The sequence below is a fragment of the Vicugna pacos genome, chromosome 9 (assembly GCF_048564905.1).
Source record: "Vicugna pacos chromosome 9, VicPac4, whole genome shotgun sequence".
Lineage (NCBI taxonomy): Eukaryota > Metazoa > Chordata > Mammalia > Artiodactyla > Camelidae > Vicugna > Vicugna pacos.
In genome coordinates, this window is record NC_132995.1 from 31,844,424 (window position 1) to 31,859,026 (window position 14,603).

A 14,603-nucleotide genomic window follows, 5' to 3' on the forward strand; every position below is an offset into this window, starting at 1 on the left:
TGGCTTCTCCAAGAGCATTTATTTCCAAAACTGAGGCCACAGATACAGAAACCCCCACTCTTTGACCTCTGCCCACTCCCAGTAATGAGTCCCCAGCCTCCACAATAAGATGCCTCCTTGGCCCGTAAACACTTTCTCTAGAACACGCCTGTCCGGGTTCCCACAGGCCCCCAAGGCCAGCTGCACTTCCCGTCACAGCTCGACGTGTGCTGTCCGGGATGCCTTCCTCGCTGCCTCCTTGGACAGGAGCTCGGTCCAGAAAGCCACTTCCTCGGCTTTCAGCTTCTCGGCTGCCTGGGTGGTGACGCCAATCTGAAGGTAGCCTTCCTTTTGGTCGTACACCGGCCAGTAGGGCAGCCCCTCGCCATTGGGATTCCTGGGAACAGAATCAAAGAGAAATCCTCAAAGCTACTGTGTGGTCCCAACACCCCTCCGAGACTGACAGGGACCCCTGGCTTCACTTCTGCCAGCGTCTCCTATGCCTCCAGAGACAGGAGGCTGACCGTCTCCTTGGCAGCCTGTCCACTTTGGGGAGCTCTCGGGTCGGACGCCACGGGGCTGGGAGTTTGCCCATCACACGTTGGAAGCGCCCCCACCCCACAGCCTCGCCCTGCGCCTTCCCAAGCCTGCTCCAGCCTTGCCACCTGCTCACCCGTTCCGAGCAAAGTTGGCCCAGAATTTCATCACCATCTTGCTGAGATTGGTCTCCTCTTCTGAGGCGCCCCCTGTGGGAGAAGACCAAGCCCTGCTGCTCACAGTGAGTCCATGGGCAGCAAAGGCCCCTGAGAGCTTGTCAGAAGTTCAGAAACGGAGACCCTCCTCCTGACCTACTGAGGCAAGTCTGCATTTTAACAAGATCCTGGTCACTCACGTGCACTTCAAGCGTGACACTTCCTGACCGCAGCCTCGGCAAAGGGCAGCGGTCAGTCTATAAGCTGCTGCCCTTGTCCTTTGTGCCCGGCGCGCCCCTCCCCCCACCCAGGGTCCCGCTGCCGCAGCCAGGGCTTCTGCCGCAGCCACTCCAACTCCCAGGGTGCTGTCCTTCCGGGCTTCCCTCGTCTCCTTCGCCCGCACACACCTTCACAGAATCTGGAAAACAACCAAGCTGCAAGGTCCCCAAAGAGTCACCCAGCCAGGAGAAGCCCAGAGGCACTGAGTGCCATGAGCAGCCCTGGGGTGTGTCCCCACAAGTCGTCTGTAATGCTGATGGTTAAGGCGCTGAGGACATTGTGAAAAGGGTTTCATTAATTAATAGATTTTTAACACAGTAATAGATGTATTGCTATATTAATAAACTAGAATCCTAAATATATTCAAATATTGAAAGTGGTAAGTTTTAGATAGATAGACAGATAGGTGGTGAGATAGACAGACAGACACACACTGGCCCTGATTCAAGGTTAACAGCAATTCTGACCTGCCCCTCACTCACAGTCTGCTGTGCTCTGCAAGTGGGGAGAGGGAGAATCCAGCCCGGGAGCAGGGCCTGCAGGTGGCCCACCACCTGGCTCACTGATGCCCGGGTCTGGATTCTTAGAGCGACCGTCAGTGAGGGCACAGGGATACACATCCCCCATCACACACTTTAGGGCAACAGAAATTAGGGAACACTTGTCCTTCAACTCTGCTATGGTGAATTCTGGAAACCAAGACCTGGAGAGAAAGGGGAACTTGGCTAAGGCCACTAAGCCAAGACTTCCTCCCCCATATCCTAACTCCAAGTTTCTAGTCACCAAAGGGCCATCACCTTTTAAAAATGGAGCCCCGAAGACGGAGAAGATCTCATCCCCGTGGTCTCCTGCCACCGTCGTGGGTCTCATGTCTGACAAGAAGCTTGGGCGATACTGGAACTCATACATGTAGGTGGGGGCCCCGGAATCTGGAAGACATGGAGTCACACAGTTCATTTCACCAGACGCACACGTGGGTGGTGTCCCGCTGTCCGGGGGGCCGTGAGCAATCAGGAAACTGGGGACATGCCTGCTCCTGAGGGAACAATTGCAACGCCCGTCGTGAGCGCCAACCCTGTGCTAGGCCTCGCTGTGCCTGCAGGAAGCCTGTTAGCAGCAGAACAGAAGGAAACCTTTCAGGAAAATGTTGTGACTTGCTTAAGGGTGCACAGTTAGGGAGCCAGATGGGGTTTGAGCCAGGCAATTCAGGAACGAATGAGTGAGTGAAGAGTGAATGAATGAATGAATGCTGAAACCTTGGCTGGATCCATTAAAATAACCATCACTCTCGGGGTACTGGATCAGTTTGCAGGAGCCCCTTCGAACGCATTCACACGGGGACCCTCCGTGCATACACGTTCCACTACCATCTTTCGTTGATAACAGGCTAGTTTTCATTCCTTTGGAGAATACCTGTGGAGCGACAGGTGTCATCTATTCTGCCCATTTTTGAGCGTTTCCAGTGTTTTCCACACCTATCCCGAGGAGAGTGAGGCAAATCCAAGTTGCTGGTCTGAAAGTGCGGATATCTGAATACAAACCTACGCAGAAAGGGGACAATCTGCCTCTTGTGCCTCAGGAAACCGAAATTCAGCATTTCCTTTTCCTCTGTCACCTCACATGTTTTGCTTCCTGCTCGGCCAGCGGAGTGTGCAGGTCCTGGTACTGCCCCCACGCTCACCCCCCGTCTCCAGGTCCCCAGAAGATGTCAGTTTTCCTGCTGATGCTTCAGCAGACTCGCCCATCCCCGCTCCTTCCAGGCCAGTCCGTGGGCCACCGGTCTGGGGGGCGCTGCGCAGGGATCACACGCCCCCAGCAGAGTGACGCTGACCGGGGAGGGTCGGCCCCAAGTCAGCCTGTTGGGGAAATGTTACAGCTTGTCCCCCACTGGGGACAGTAGCAACGTTGTAAACTGCAGGGAAAAAGGAGTATGAACAAAGAAGATGATGTATAGCCCCACCACTCAGAGAAACCTCTGGGAATATTTCAGCACACAGCCTTTTTGTGTATACACAATTATGACGATTTTGTGTCTGTTATATTGTATGACTATCATCATTTCTTCGTGTCATTAAATACTCGCTCACAAGGCTGTTTAACACCCTCTGCCATTGTGACAGGAGGACGCAGACTGATGTATTCAGTTGCTTCCCTCACCCCCCAACATTGCGCCCTTGGTTTAGGAAGAGGTGTTTTTGGGGGAAGCGCCCCTTCTGTGGTCCCATAATCCACTGATTAACAGCGGCTTCAAGCTCAAGCAGAATTTGTTGGAGGACAGGGTTTAATCTTTCCCCTGCTACGCGGAAGTGTCAGAAAGGACACAGAACCCAGCTGCACAGGAGAAACCTTTTGTGAATGAGGGAACTTATTTTTGGCAGCTTGTTGCCCAAAACCTACTCTTCTTCTTTCCTTTTTTTTTTTTTTCAACCTCTGAGATTTATAACATTCCTACAACCACCACATAAGTCTTCAGAAGAAAGTAGGGCACAGATTTGAGGAATAAGATTTAGGAACAAGAGAAGCAGAGGGAAGGAGAGAGCTAGCAATCAAAAATATGCAAATTAAAACAGTGTGATGTTACTTTTTTGGTAAGGAGGGGCTTATGAAATTGGCAGCATTCCCTTTATTTTTCAGCCTGAGATTCGCAAATGAAAAAATTAAGAAATCCATACCCTCATGTACTGGAGAGCAATTTCACAACATGTATCAAGAATTTTAAAATATTCCTACACCCAGTCCAGCAATTTCACACCTACTAAGGAATCCTAAGAAATGTATTAGAGATGCGGCTAAAGTTATACACACAGAAGGCCGAGCATCATGCTTTTGTGGCATCAAAGTGTGAGAAGCCAGGACAGGAATCCTAAAGGAAATCGTACTGCACAATTCCCTGAAATAATGGACTTTTATGAAATTTTATCGACACTGAGGAAGTCTACAATATAGGGTTCTGTCAACAAAAACATAATCTAAAATTAATATTTCAATTGTATGTAATGCATAGAAAGATCATTAGGAAAAAAAGTGTCAAAAATTTAGAGCAGATACTTCTAGATAGACGAATTACGAGCAGTACCTAGTTTCTTCTTTATGCGTTTCCATATTTTCAAAAAGCCCTACAACTGTAAAATGGTAATTTTATATTCAGAAAATTTTTATAAAAAGGTAACACAAGTAGACAAAAATATAGAAAGGAAAGAACGACACTGATAAAATCTGGGAAGTCCATGAGAAAAAGACCCTGAACTCAAAGCTATGAGACATCAGATCAAACACAAGTCCAGGATGGCTGGGTCAGCAGACAACGAAGAAGAGGAAATCACAGGTCAGATGTGTATCGAGAGCCAAGACCAAGTTTATGAAAGAATAGATTGGACCCCGGGCAGCCCCTGGGTGAAGAGTTCTCTCGGGACCCCAGGGAGAAGGAAGTGGTCACCAGAACCTGTATTTTGGGGACATGGCAGGTCAGCTGTTGCTGCTTTTGATTATGCATATGAAGTCCCAAATCCTACACATTCCAGCGCAGTTGGAGAGAGTGGTCTGGACCAGAGAAGCATTTCCTGCCTCGCAGACTAGGGAAGGGGGGCTTCTAGAAAAGCAGGATCCTGTGATGGCCAAAGGGACGCCTCCTCCCCAGGTGAGCTCCTCCATCCCTGACCTCACAGCCCGCACTCAGCCCTGGGTGACGCCGGGGGGCCCTGTGACAGAGCCAGCACACATCAGGTGGGAGGAGGCGGCTGCAGGCATCAACCTTCTCCAGACCGCCTGCCCTCACTCTTCCAAAGCTCACTCCTTCCTATTCTTGGCTTCACTCTACCCCCAGCTGCACTGGTTAACAAAGTAGTTTGCAACTAGCTCTGACCTTGGATACCTTCCAAGACACAGCTTCCAAGACGTGCCCTGGGGCGCCACAGATCACGTGATCACGTAGTTCAGGTGAGGAGCCCTGTGGCAGGCGCTGACGGTGCACCGCAGCACCCCTGTTTCTGGACGTGCCAGCCTGATTTCCCCTCCAGTACCTGTCGCTCTTTGCCTCAGGTCTTTGGCTGCCAGAAACCACTCTGCCCATGTGTGCAGCAGGTCAAAGCTCCGGGGAATTTACAACCCCTCAGGAATAGGCTTCAGCCAATAATTTGTCAAAGGCGGAGGTAAAATACCCCAGCTCTCCTGCCGCTCAATTCAGGTGAACCATGAGATGTGTCCTCTGCTGGATTCCCAGAGCTCCCAGCTCCAGGTGTCCACCCTGGATCCCTGCTTCACAGTGCAGCACGGATCGGCTGCCTTCATCTTCCCGTGCCTCTTCTCCACTTTAACTGCTATTTTCTGGGATCACCTCCCAGGTAAACGACTTGCATTCCGATTATTTTCTCAGAGTCTACTTCTGGTAGAAACCAACATAGGGCAGTGCCCCACCCCACCCCAGGGATGGACCTCTGAGGACTGAGCCTTGGACTTTCCACATGTCTCTCTATGCTGCGGGTGAGGACAGGACAGACACCGTGTGAGGCGGGAGGGGTCGGTTTCCCTCTCCTGTCCAACGTCTGGGACTCACCTCTGTGGTGACGAGCCACATTCACAGATGGGACACCAAACATCCCATCTGCAATCAAGTCGACTAACAGGTCTTTCTTTTTCACAGGGTCATCTGTCCCTGCTAAATACTTCTCAGTAGCCACCGGAGCCAGTTCCTTAGGGACGTTCTGAGATGGAACAATAGTTAAAGTGACCACCAAGCCCTCGTGAACAGCATGGCTTCTCCTGCCAGTGACGAAAGCTTGCATTATGGTGACTGTCTCAAGCCCGGTGCAACCCCTCCACCCCCAGCCCCAGGTGGTGAGGTGGAAAGGCAGACAAGTGGGAGAAGACCCCTCTAGCCCCGGTCAAACGCTCTGCACTTCGGGAAAGCCCCTGTGCCTCTTTTTCGGCTCAGCCAGTTCCTGTGATTCCTGGATTCTTACAAGGAGAGAGGAGGACTTCTGCACGAGCACTGTGGCCTCTTCCTGGTCCAGTTTGCCTTCAGAGAGTGGGTAGCCCATCATCTGTTAAGAGAAAGGGGAAGCAATTGTGAAACGTCAGCAGTTAGCAAGAAGGACCGATGTGACCAACAGACCAAACCGACTCAGGCTGGGGTCACTCTGGTACGTCTTGACGGGCATGGGTCTTCAAGGAGCTGGGCAACATCAATGGATCAAGTGGACTTTTATATCCGGAAATCAAGAAGCGCAAACAGATAAAGTGATTGTTAAAGGAGGCTGCCCCAGCCCTTTGAGGTTTACACGTACACACATACACGGGTCAGGCTGGGGTCCCCACAGTGGTCCCGGAGACAGGGACGGGAGGTTTCGGTCTGCCTAGAGGTGAAGGAGGGGCTCGGGGGCAGGTGACACAGACCCCACAAATCCCCGCCTGGGTCAGGGAAGTGAGGAAGCCCCAAATCCTGCCATTATGGCTTTGGGCCTATAGTGCAGGCTCTAAAATCCTTGTGAAGGACCGCGGGGCTCTGCACATGAATCCTTCCAGACTCTGCAGTAAGAGACTTGAGCAGACTGCCACAGAGACAAGCAGCTGTAGGCGTGTCCCCAGGGTGATGCCAGGTCCCCTTGGAAAGCTCCGCGCTCCCAGGAGAGTTTACTATTTGTTCCAGCCAAAACCTGGTGACAGGCAGAGAGGGCCCTGAACCCCCGCTGAGAGCAGTTACTCTAGAAACCTTGCCATTCTCAATCCTTTCTCTGCCATTTGATCTGGCAACTTTCCACCCGAAACTGTTTCCTCAAGGACCTGAGAGCGATCTCTTTGAAAAGCCAACATTCCGGGGGTCACTCCCGCTCTCTCTCCCAGTCCCTGGGGAGGAGAAAGACTGCACTATGGTGGGTGCCATGCTCCAATGACACCCCTGCCTCCCGTCACAAAGACAGGAGAAGACTGTGTCCCCACCAGAGAAGGCCAGCTAACAAATCCAGGTGGCCCAGTCACAAGGACACCCCTCCTCAGCCTTCAACAGGCCCCAGCCTTTTGTTTCAGAGATTTGGGGTGAGTCCCCGCTAGACTCTATCCTTACTGCAGGGGCATAACTGAGTCAAACCCGTTGTCCTGTCAACCAGTGTCCTGCTGTGTTGATCTCAGACAGGAGGGAAGGCCCTTCCCAACCTCAGGATCAACTTTAACTCAGGAGGAAGTGAGCACCTCTGAGTCTCTCCAGTGAGATGACTGAGAGCCTGTGCGGGGGATTCATGGGGAAACTGGGGCCACACCAGCCCAAGGGGAGGGGATGCAGGCCCCAGGCCCCCTCTCCTTAACTCTGAGCCCCTTCCCCTTTCCCGGCCCTGGGTTCTCATCTGCCCAGTGATTCTCTGCAGCACCCACATTTCAGGATTCTTGGATAATCAGAGAGTGTTTGGGAATGGGGCTCCCCGGGGCCACACCTCCCAGGTGACAGGTGGGCATCGTGGACATGGTCTCCATGGAAACGTCAGCTGGTACAAAGGGGACAGCTGTCCTAGACCTAGAGAGGGGTCAGGAGAAGGTGGGTCCTGTGACAGAGATGGGAGGGGTGATGGGACGAAGGATCAAAAATGCTACACTTTCTCACCATTGGAAGAAGCCAGCCAAACTCCTGCTTGTTGATCCCCACGATGTAGGGGACGGTGTTGAAGTCCTTTTCAGCCAGAATCTCTTCAGGCATCTTTGGCAGCAGCACTCCGTCCACCACCGTGGGCAGGAAAGCATGGTTCTAGGGAGGCAGTAGCATCGTGAGTGTGTCACAGCCACGTCTCCCTCTCCACTGTCTGTGCTCAGGGTCACCACAGACCTGTGTGCCCATGGGCGGGACCACACCCTCAGGTCCTCACAAAGCAGCCAGTCTGTGTTTCCACAGAGGGCAGACCTCTGAGCAGGGGCCAGCAGCGGTCAGGTGACAGGAGCAAATCTTAACTCAAATTGGTATAAAAATACACAGTAAGCCGTGGATACACTGTGAGGTGTGTGCGTCTCTGTGTGCAGCTCTGCAGCTACAGCCAGTCCTCATCACTGGTGCTGGTTCGGGGCTGTGACGTCACTGGGACTCTGATCAGTGACTATGAGCTGCTGCTCCGGGGAAAGACGGGGTCAGGTTCCTGGGAGCCTCTCGCCATATTTTTTCAAACTATTTTATGTGTGTTTTTGTTTCAAGGTACTATATGTAATATGTATACATAGTTTATAAAAAAATCAATTATGTGTAATGTTTATCTATAATAATAAAACAAGGGCTCGACATTTCCTGGGCCCTGGGGAGGCTGCTGAGGGAGTTTCCTGGGTGGCTGGGCGGAGGGTGGTGTCCCCAGGACTGAGCTTTGTGACTCCCTTCCTCACAGCCCTGCAAACGGCGCAATCGGCACAGCCCTGCAGCCTCCCAGGAGGAGATCTGGGCTCCCCATGAAGGCTCCTCGCCCCAGGCATCTCCACCTCCCCACAGTGGAAGCTTCTAGTCTGGCTTTCTCCTAATGGGTCATTTGTAGGAATGCAAACAAGATGAGGAGTTTGGCTGGGCCCAGAGGACACCGATTTGATGACTAAGAGCCCTGGACTGAGAGTCAGAGGAACTCATTCCAGTCCTACATCTGGTCTTTGGCTGTGTTACTTTCCCAGGCAAGTCACTGACCCTCTCTGGGCCTTTCATGATTTCGTTTTCATTAACTAAAGCATAAGGGATGAAGATTTAAACTGTGTAATCAAGAAACTAAAAACCTTACCTCCTTGGTATCTGAAAATGAATCAGGACCGAAAAATTTCTGTGAAGACAAAGACAGACATGTGAGTGAGAAGCCTTCCTGGAAGAAAATGTGGACCTGGGCTCACCCAGGCATGAGCACCGGGTATAGGTGTGGGCCGACAGGAAGTGGGCCCCGGGAGCCCTGGCCTGAGCAGCAGGTGCAGGTGTGGGCAGGGTACCGGAGCTCTGGGGAGGCCGTCTGTTTGGGCCAGCCCTGCCCTCCACCCATTTCCCCTTCTTGCTCCCTCCAGGCTACAACACCCCGATTTTCCTTTAGGGTACCCCCACTCTGTGTTTACGGAGGCGGGGAGCGGGGATTGTGTGGCCACGAGAACAGAAGCACCTACCATCTTCAGCGACACCTCCAAAAGCTCGTCCTCTGTCTTCTGGCGCAGGCAGTGAACAAGGACAGCCGAGGTGATGGTTTTACACCCAGCAAGGACTGCAATTTTCTGCAGAGATCACAGGTGACAGGAGAACTCAAGACCCATGTCCCTTCCCTCCATCAGTAACGAGCTGTTCTGTCCCAACCTCAATTTCTAAAGGCACAAAAGAAGCAGAAAATACTCTGGACCAGGGTGTCCTGAGTTCCAGTCATGCCAGTTACACTCCTCTATCTCTGGTGCCTTACCTCTGTTAAAGTGGGCATGACCACCTCAAACCTGAACATCTAAAGGGAGACAGCATGCAGTGGAGCTTAAGAGCATGAAATCGAGAGTCCACTGTTTCATTTCAAATCTCAGCTCATCCACTTGATAGCCTTTTGGCCTGAGGCCAGACACTGGCAAAGTGCAGCCAGAGGGGACAATGCAGATGGAGAGGAGCCAGGCTCCACCATGGCAGGACCAGGGAGGGTGAACATGGGCTGCCCAGAGCCCGGTCCCATGTCTGACATACACTCAACACTCAGTAAGCACTTGTTGAATAAATAAAAATGCACAAGGAGAAGGAGAGAGAGAGAGACAGAGAGAGACACAGAGGGAGAAAGAGGGGGGGGGGGAGGGAGAGAGAAGCAGCAAGAGTAAGAGTCTTAGGTTCCTCATTCTGTCAATTTCTGGTCCTGTTTAATAGAAAAATCCAGCCTCATCTCTGCCACCTTTGTTTCCTTCCAATCAATTCCCCCTTCTGCACTTAGCTTGGTCAAATAGGCTTCTACTCTTTATAACCAAGAATTCTGACAAGTATTCTCAGAAATTCTAAGAATTCCTGGTGCATGTATCTCCTCCCCTCCTACTTCCCAGTCCCTGTAAGTCTGGCTGCCTCCCCTTCCCACCACCAAACCAGCTCTCACAGCCCTACATGACCCCTCCTCAGCGCACACTGCCCAGCAGAGCCTCCCATGGCTCACCCTTCCATGCCTTCCTAGCACCCTCCAAATAAAGACACAGTCCTCACCAGACTCCGATGCAGCATGGCCCCTGGCACCGGCCCCACCCTCAGCTCCCTCCAAGCTCCGTCTGTGCTTTCTGTTCTGACCACATGAGTCTCTCTCACTCTGTCTCACTTGAGATACTTCCTGCTGCCCCAGGACGTTTGCACAGGCTGTTACCTATCCCTGGATACTCTTTTCTTACCAAGTAATTTACTACTTATCCTTCTTTTCTCAATGCATTGATTATTTTTTTCTTTTTTTTTCTGGAACCCTTTCCTGATAACCTCCCCTTACACACTGGACTAAGGGCTCCTTTTGGATTCTGTTACATCAGGAACCTCTCCTCTATTGCTCTAGTCACAGCTGACATTTAACAATTTGTATAATTATGTCATCTGTCTCCTTCCTTAGAACAGAGCTTCATGAGGTTGCTAAGTGTCTGGCTATATCAAAGCTATTTGTTGAGTGAATGGATGAATCAGTGAATGAATCCTCCAAGAACCCACCCCAGTCACAGGCCCCAAGGGAGGAACCACTCCAGGCCCATGCAGTGCCAGTAGGTTTACCAGAACTCAGACTCTCGTAGAGATAAGATGAGAGGACAGTCCTTTGTCCACTGTCCGTCCCCGAACGCCATCTGGCACACTTTGGGAAGTGGGGATGGTGGACAGTGCACGGGGCTGGCCGTCCAGACTCACGAGCTTGCGTCCAGCTCTGCGCTGATCCCTCACTGACCGCGGCAAGTGCTTCCGCTCTCTGCCCCAGTTTGCTACGTGATAAAGCTGGGAGGCTAGTTGAGGCATCTCCTTGCCCTTCCCGCTCAGCCATTTCCCACTTCTGTGGTTCTTTGAGGATGTCAGCTGCATCCCACAGCAAGAAAGGCCCCCGAAAACTCCAGGATAGCAGAGCAAAGGGAGTGGGGACAGTCCACTGTGAGATCTACCTTCATGGCAGCCTTCATGTCCTTCTGGACCAGGCCAGCAGTTAAAGCCACGCCGCTCTCAGAGATGGCCCGGTGGAAGAGATTCTTGGCCAGGGGAGATAACACCTGGGAGGGGAGTGGAGAGAAAGGGAGCTGATGCTCAGGGGACGAGTCTTCAAGAGCTGCCCCACCCCCAGCTCTGCCTGGGCCATTCCCCTGGAGACCACGGGGCCCAGCTGGGGCTGGAGATTCTTCTGGCCTCAGGACACTAAGCTGAGCCCTGCGCTTCCTGGGGACCCAGGAGAGCTGGCCATTAGCTCTCCACAATCTCTGATGCTGGACGGAGCAGGGTCAGCCTTGAACCAGGTCTTGTCAGTACAGGGCCCGCGACTAGATGGGCTGGTCTGCAAGGGGTCCCCTCAGCAGCCACGACAGGGCCAGGAACACTCACAAGAACCGAGACACTTTCCCCTCCAGCTGACTCCCCAAAGATGGTCACAGAGCCTGGGTCTCCTCCAAAGTGGGCGATGTTCTTCTGGACCCAGTGCAGGGCGGCCACCTGGTCCAGGTGACCCCAGTTCCCCCGGCTGTGTTCGTCCCCAGTGCTGTGAGTACAAGGACAGGGCGGGGTTGAGAGCAGAGATGTCACGGCAGGGATCTCGGGATGGGGCTGAGGGTCTGGGTGAGCCTTCCGGAAGAGACTGGGCTTCCACAGCCCTGGCACTGGGGTCTTCACTGCCTCCCACCCCTGCAGCATCGCTCTGCTGTAGGGTCTTCACATCTGTCCCGCGCCTGCTTCCTGAGCATCTACTGTGAGTCACACACTGTTCTGGGAGCTGAAGCACTTGTGAGAACAGAACAGGTAAAATCTCTGATTCCACAGAATCACACCGCACACCATGAACTCGTACACGGCTGAGTCTGGAGTGCCATGTCAGATGTGAAAGTGCATTCAGGAAAATAAAACAGCGAGGGGACCCGCAGGGCTGGACAGGGGCTGGGAGTCTTATTTCAGATCACCCCATCAAGAAAAACCACTCTGAGGCAGTGACATTTGAGTAGAGACCTGAATAAATGAGCCCATGAAAGTTGCAAATATCCAAAGGAGGGAACCCCAGGCAGAAAGAATAGAAAGAGCAAAGGCCCTGGGGCACAGGGAACAAGGATGAGTGTGGGACCTGCAGCTGCAGAGGACCCTGAGGACCCTGGCAAGGACTTTGATGTCATTGTAAGTAAGGTGGGAGCCACTGCAGGGAATGACATGATTCCATTTATGTCCCAAACGATCACTCCGGCTAACGTGTGGATCCGACATGCTATAAAAGTCGCTGAGTTGTGCAAGCAGGTGTGATCACAACAATCCAGGGGAGTGACACAGAGGGTTTGTGCAGGTGACTGAACGGGAGGAGCTGAGAAGTGGCTGGATTCCAAATATTTTAAAGGTGGAGCCCAGAGGATTTGCTGGTCAGTGAACATGAGATGCAAGGAAAAGAAAATGTCCAGGTGACCACAAGGATTTATCCTGAGTAACGGGGTGGGGCTGCAGGCAGCTGAGCAGGAGGCCCAGTGGGAAGAGCAGGAGTGTTTGGGGGGAGCAGTGGTGGGGGTCAAGGGTGAGGTTTGTCCCTGGAAGGGCAGGTGTCCTCAGATGTCCCATGGAGTCGCAGGAGCTAGTTAATTGTGTGCACGTGGGTTTCAAATGGGAAATGGGGGTTAAAAATACGGAGATTGGAGGTCCCTGAGTGACCTCAGGGGCACCAAGAGGACAGAGAGGGAGACACACGAAGGCTTGAGACAGGGAGGAAGGTCAGGGAGGGGCGGAGAAGGAGCAGTGCAGAGGGAGGAGGTGACCAGGAGCCAAGAGAAGGAAGCTTAAAAAGCTGTGAGAGGCCATGTGTGGATGATGCCAAGGTCAAGAGATGCTGGGTGGTTGGTGACCTATACCAGAGCACTCTGGTGTCTGGACAGAGTGAAAACCTGACTGAGGGGTAGGGGTGGCTGGGCGAGAGGAAGCAGTGGGAGTGATGTGCTGCTGTCCTGAAAAACGGAGCATAGACATGCCTGTGGGGGAAGAGGCGAGGGTTCTCACTGATGGTGGTACATCCTGGGCACCACTCGCCTGGGATAACCCTCCTCCTGCCCTAGGTCCTTCCAGTGAGGTGACCCCTTCCCCAGCCCACCCATCAGCCATCTCAGGGTAAGAGGTCCTGGGGCCAGTGCTTCCACAAAAGGCTGAGTAACTGGGCCTGCAGGAAACACTGTCCCTACCCCACAGAGACGCCATGCAGGAGACTCAAGCCTTCCCTCTGCACGTGCCAAATTCCAGAAAGGACATGAGTGTGACATCCCTCCCAGGAGGGGTGTCCACAGGGGTCAGATGTTCCCACACCTCCCAGTTGCAGCCACGCGCCCCTCCACCTCTAAGTTAGGCCTCTGAGTGCTGTGCTGCATGTTAGCCATCATCTTCGAGGTCTGCAACATGCAAGGGCAGCACAGCTGAAACAGGTGAGTCTCTGGGAGGAGGTAATATTTGCGTTGGGCTTTGTAGGAATGCTAGGAGTTTGTCAGGTAGATTAGGTGTTTTGTATGCAAAAGCTCAGAAGCAATTTGGCCAGGGCGGCTTGGGAATGAGAGGGTTGGTGGAGCCCTGCTATAGGGGACATGGATGCCTTACTAGGAAACTTAGCAAAGATCCCCTTGAGGGCTCGCAGGACTGGAGCTGAGTCCTAACACCCTCACACTGGGGGTCAGTGTGCTATGATAAGAGGCCAGTGTCTTACCTGAAGAATCCCCAGATGCCCAGGCGGTACTGAATGGTCACCACCACCACGTTTTCATGGGCAGAGAGGGCCAGCCCGTCATAGGTTGATGCCCCGCCCACCACCAGACCTCCTCCATGGATCCACACCATCACCTGGACGGGGAGGGAGCAACCACACTGGTGACAGGAAGCCGAGCTGGGGAGGACCCCAAGAGGCTGCCTGGTTTGGTCACCCACCCATTCTCCCAGCTGTGGCGAGGCCACCCCCTCCAACTCAGAGGACCCTGGCGGCCCCTGCCTGTCTCCCCAGTCCCAGTGCCACCTCCTCCCAGGGCTCTTCATCCTGACAACAGCATCACGGGTACAGCCAAAGCTAGAGTGTCAACGTCTCCCCAACATCCCACCGTCCTCACTCCTGGACCGACTCCCCACTCAGCACACGGGGCAGCAGCTGCCCTTGCAGTCCCACTTCACCTTAGTGACCTCTGGAGTGGCGATTCAGCTTCTCACGTGCACGGAGGATTCTGTCAAGAAGCCCAAGCCCTGGGGGTACCTCGTCTTCATATGCCTCCCTGCCGCCTCTTCTGCTCCCCAAATCCCACCCAGCCTCCGAAGCCCAGCCTAAAAGCCACCTCCTCCAGGTTTCCATCATTTGATGACTATGACCTGAACACCTACTGTGTTCCAGGAACTGTGGGAAGAGTTGAGGGTGAGAATGGACAGACACTTCATAAGTCACGGCTCTTGCATTAAAAGAGCAGGGAAGCGAGAATGGCTAAAGCAATAACAGTGCAATATTTATAAAATTATAAATTATAGAAAGGAACTTGAGAATGAACTACGCATCA

The 14,603-nt window shown here is 53.0% G+C and overlaps 1 protein-coding gene across 3 annotated transcripts in view; it reads right to left on the minus strand.

The window, feature by feature from the left end:
• Positions 1–14,603, minus strand: part of LOC140698128 (liver carboxylesterase-like) — a 23,128-nt gene continuing 8,525 nt past the window's right edge. For all 3 annotated transcript variants that reach the window (XM_072967384.1, XM_072967385.1, XM_072967386.1), the window contains 11 exons: positions 13,775–13,908; positions 11,446–11,599; positions 11,016–11,120; positions 9,048–9,152; positions 8,681–8,719; positions 7,540–7,680; positions 5,909–5,989; positions 5,503–5,650; positions 1,748–1,879; positions 653–725; positions 1–376 (listed from right to left, as the gene is read on the minus strand). In XM_072967384.1, the coding sequence (XP_072823485.1) occupies positions 193–376; positions 653–725; positions 1,748–1,879; positions 5,503–5,650; positions 5,909–5,989; positions 7,540–7,680; positions 8,681–8,719; positions 9,048–9,152; positions 11,016–11,120; positions 11,446–11,599; positions 13,775–13,908 (1,296 nt within the window). In that variant the 3' untranslated portion in view covers positions 1–192. The remainder of the gene's footprint in view (positions 377–652; positions 726–1,747; positions 1,880–5,502; positions 5,651–5,908; positions 5,990–7,539; positions 7,681–8,680; positions 8,720–9,047; positions 9,153–11,015; positions 11,121–11,445; positions 11,600–13,774; positions 13,909–14,603) is intronic.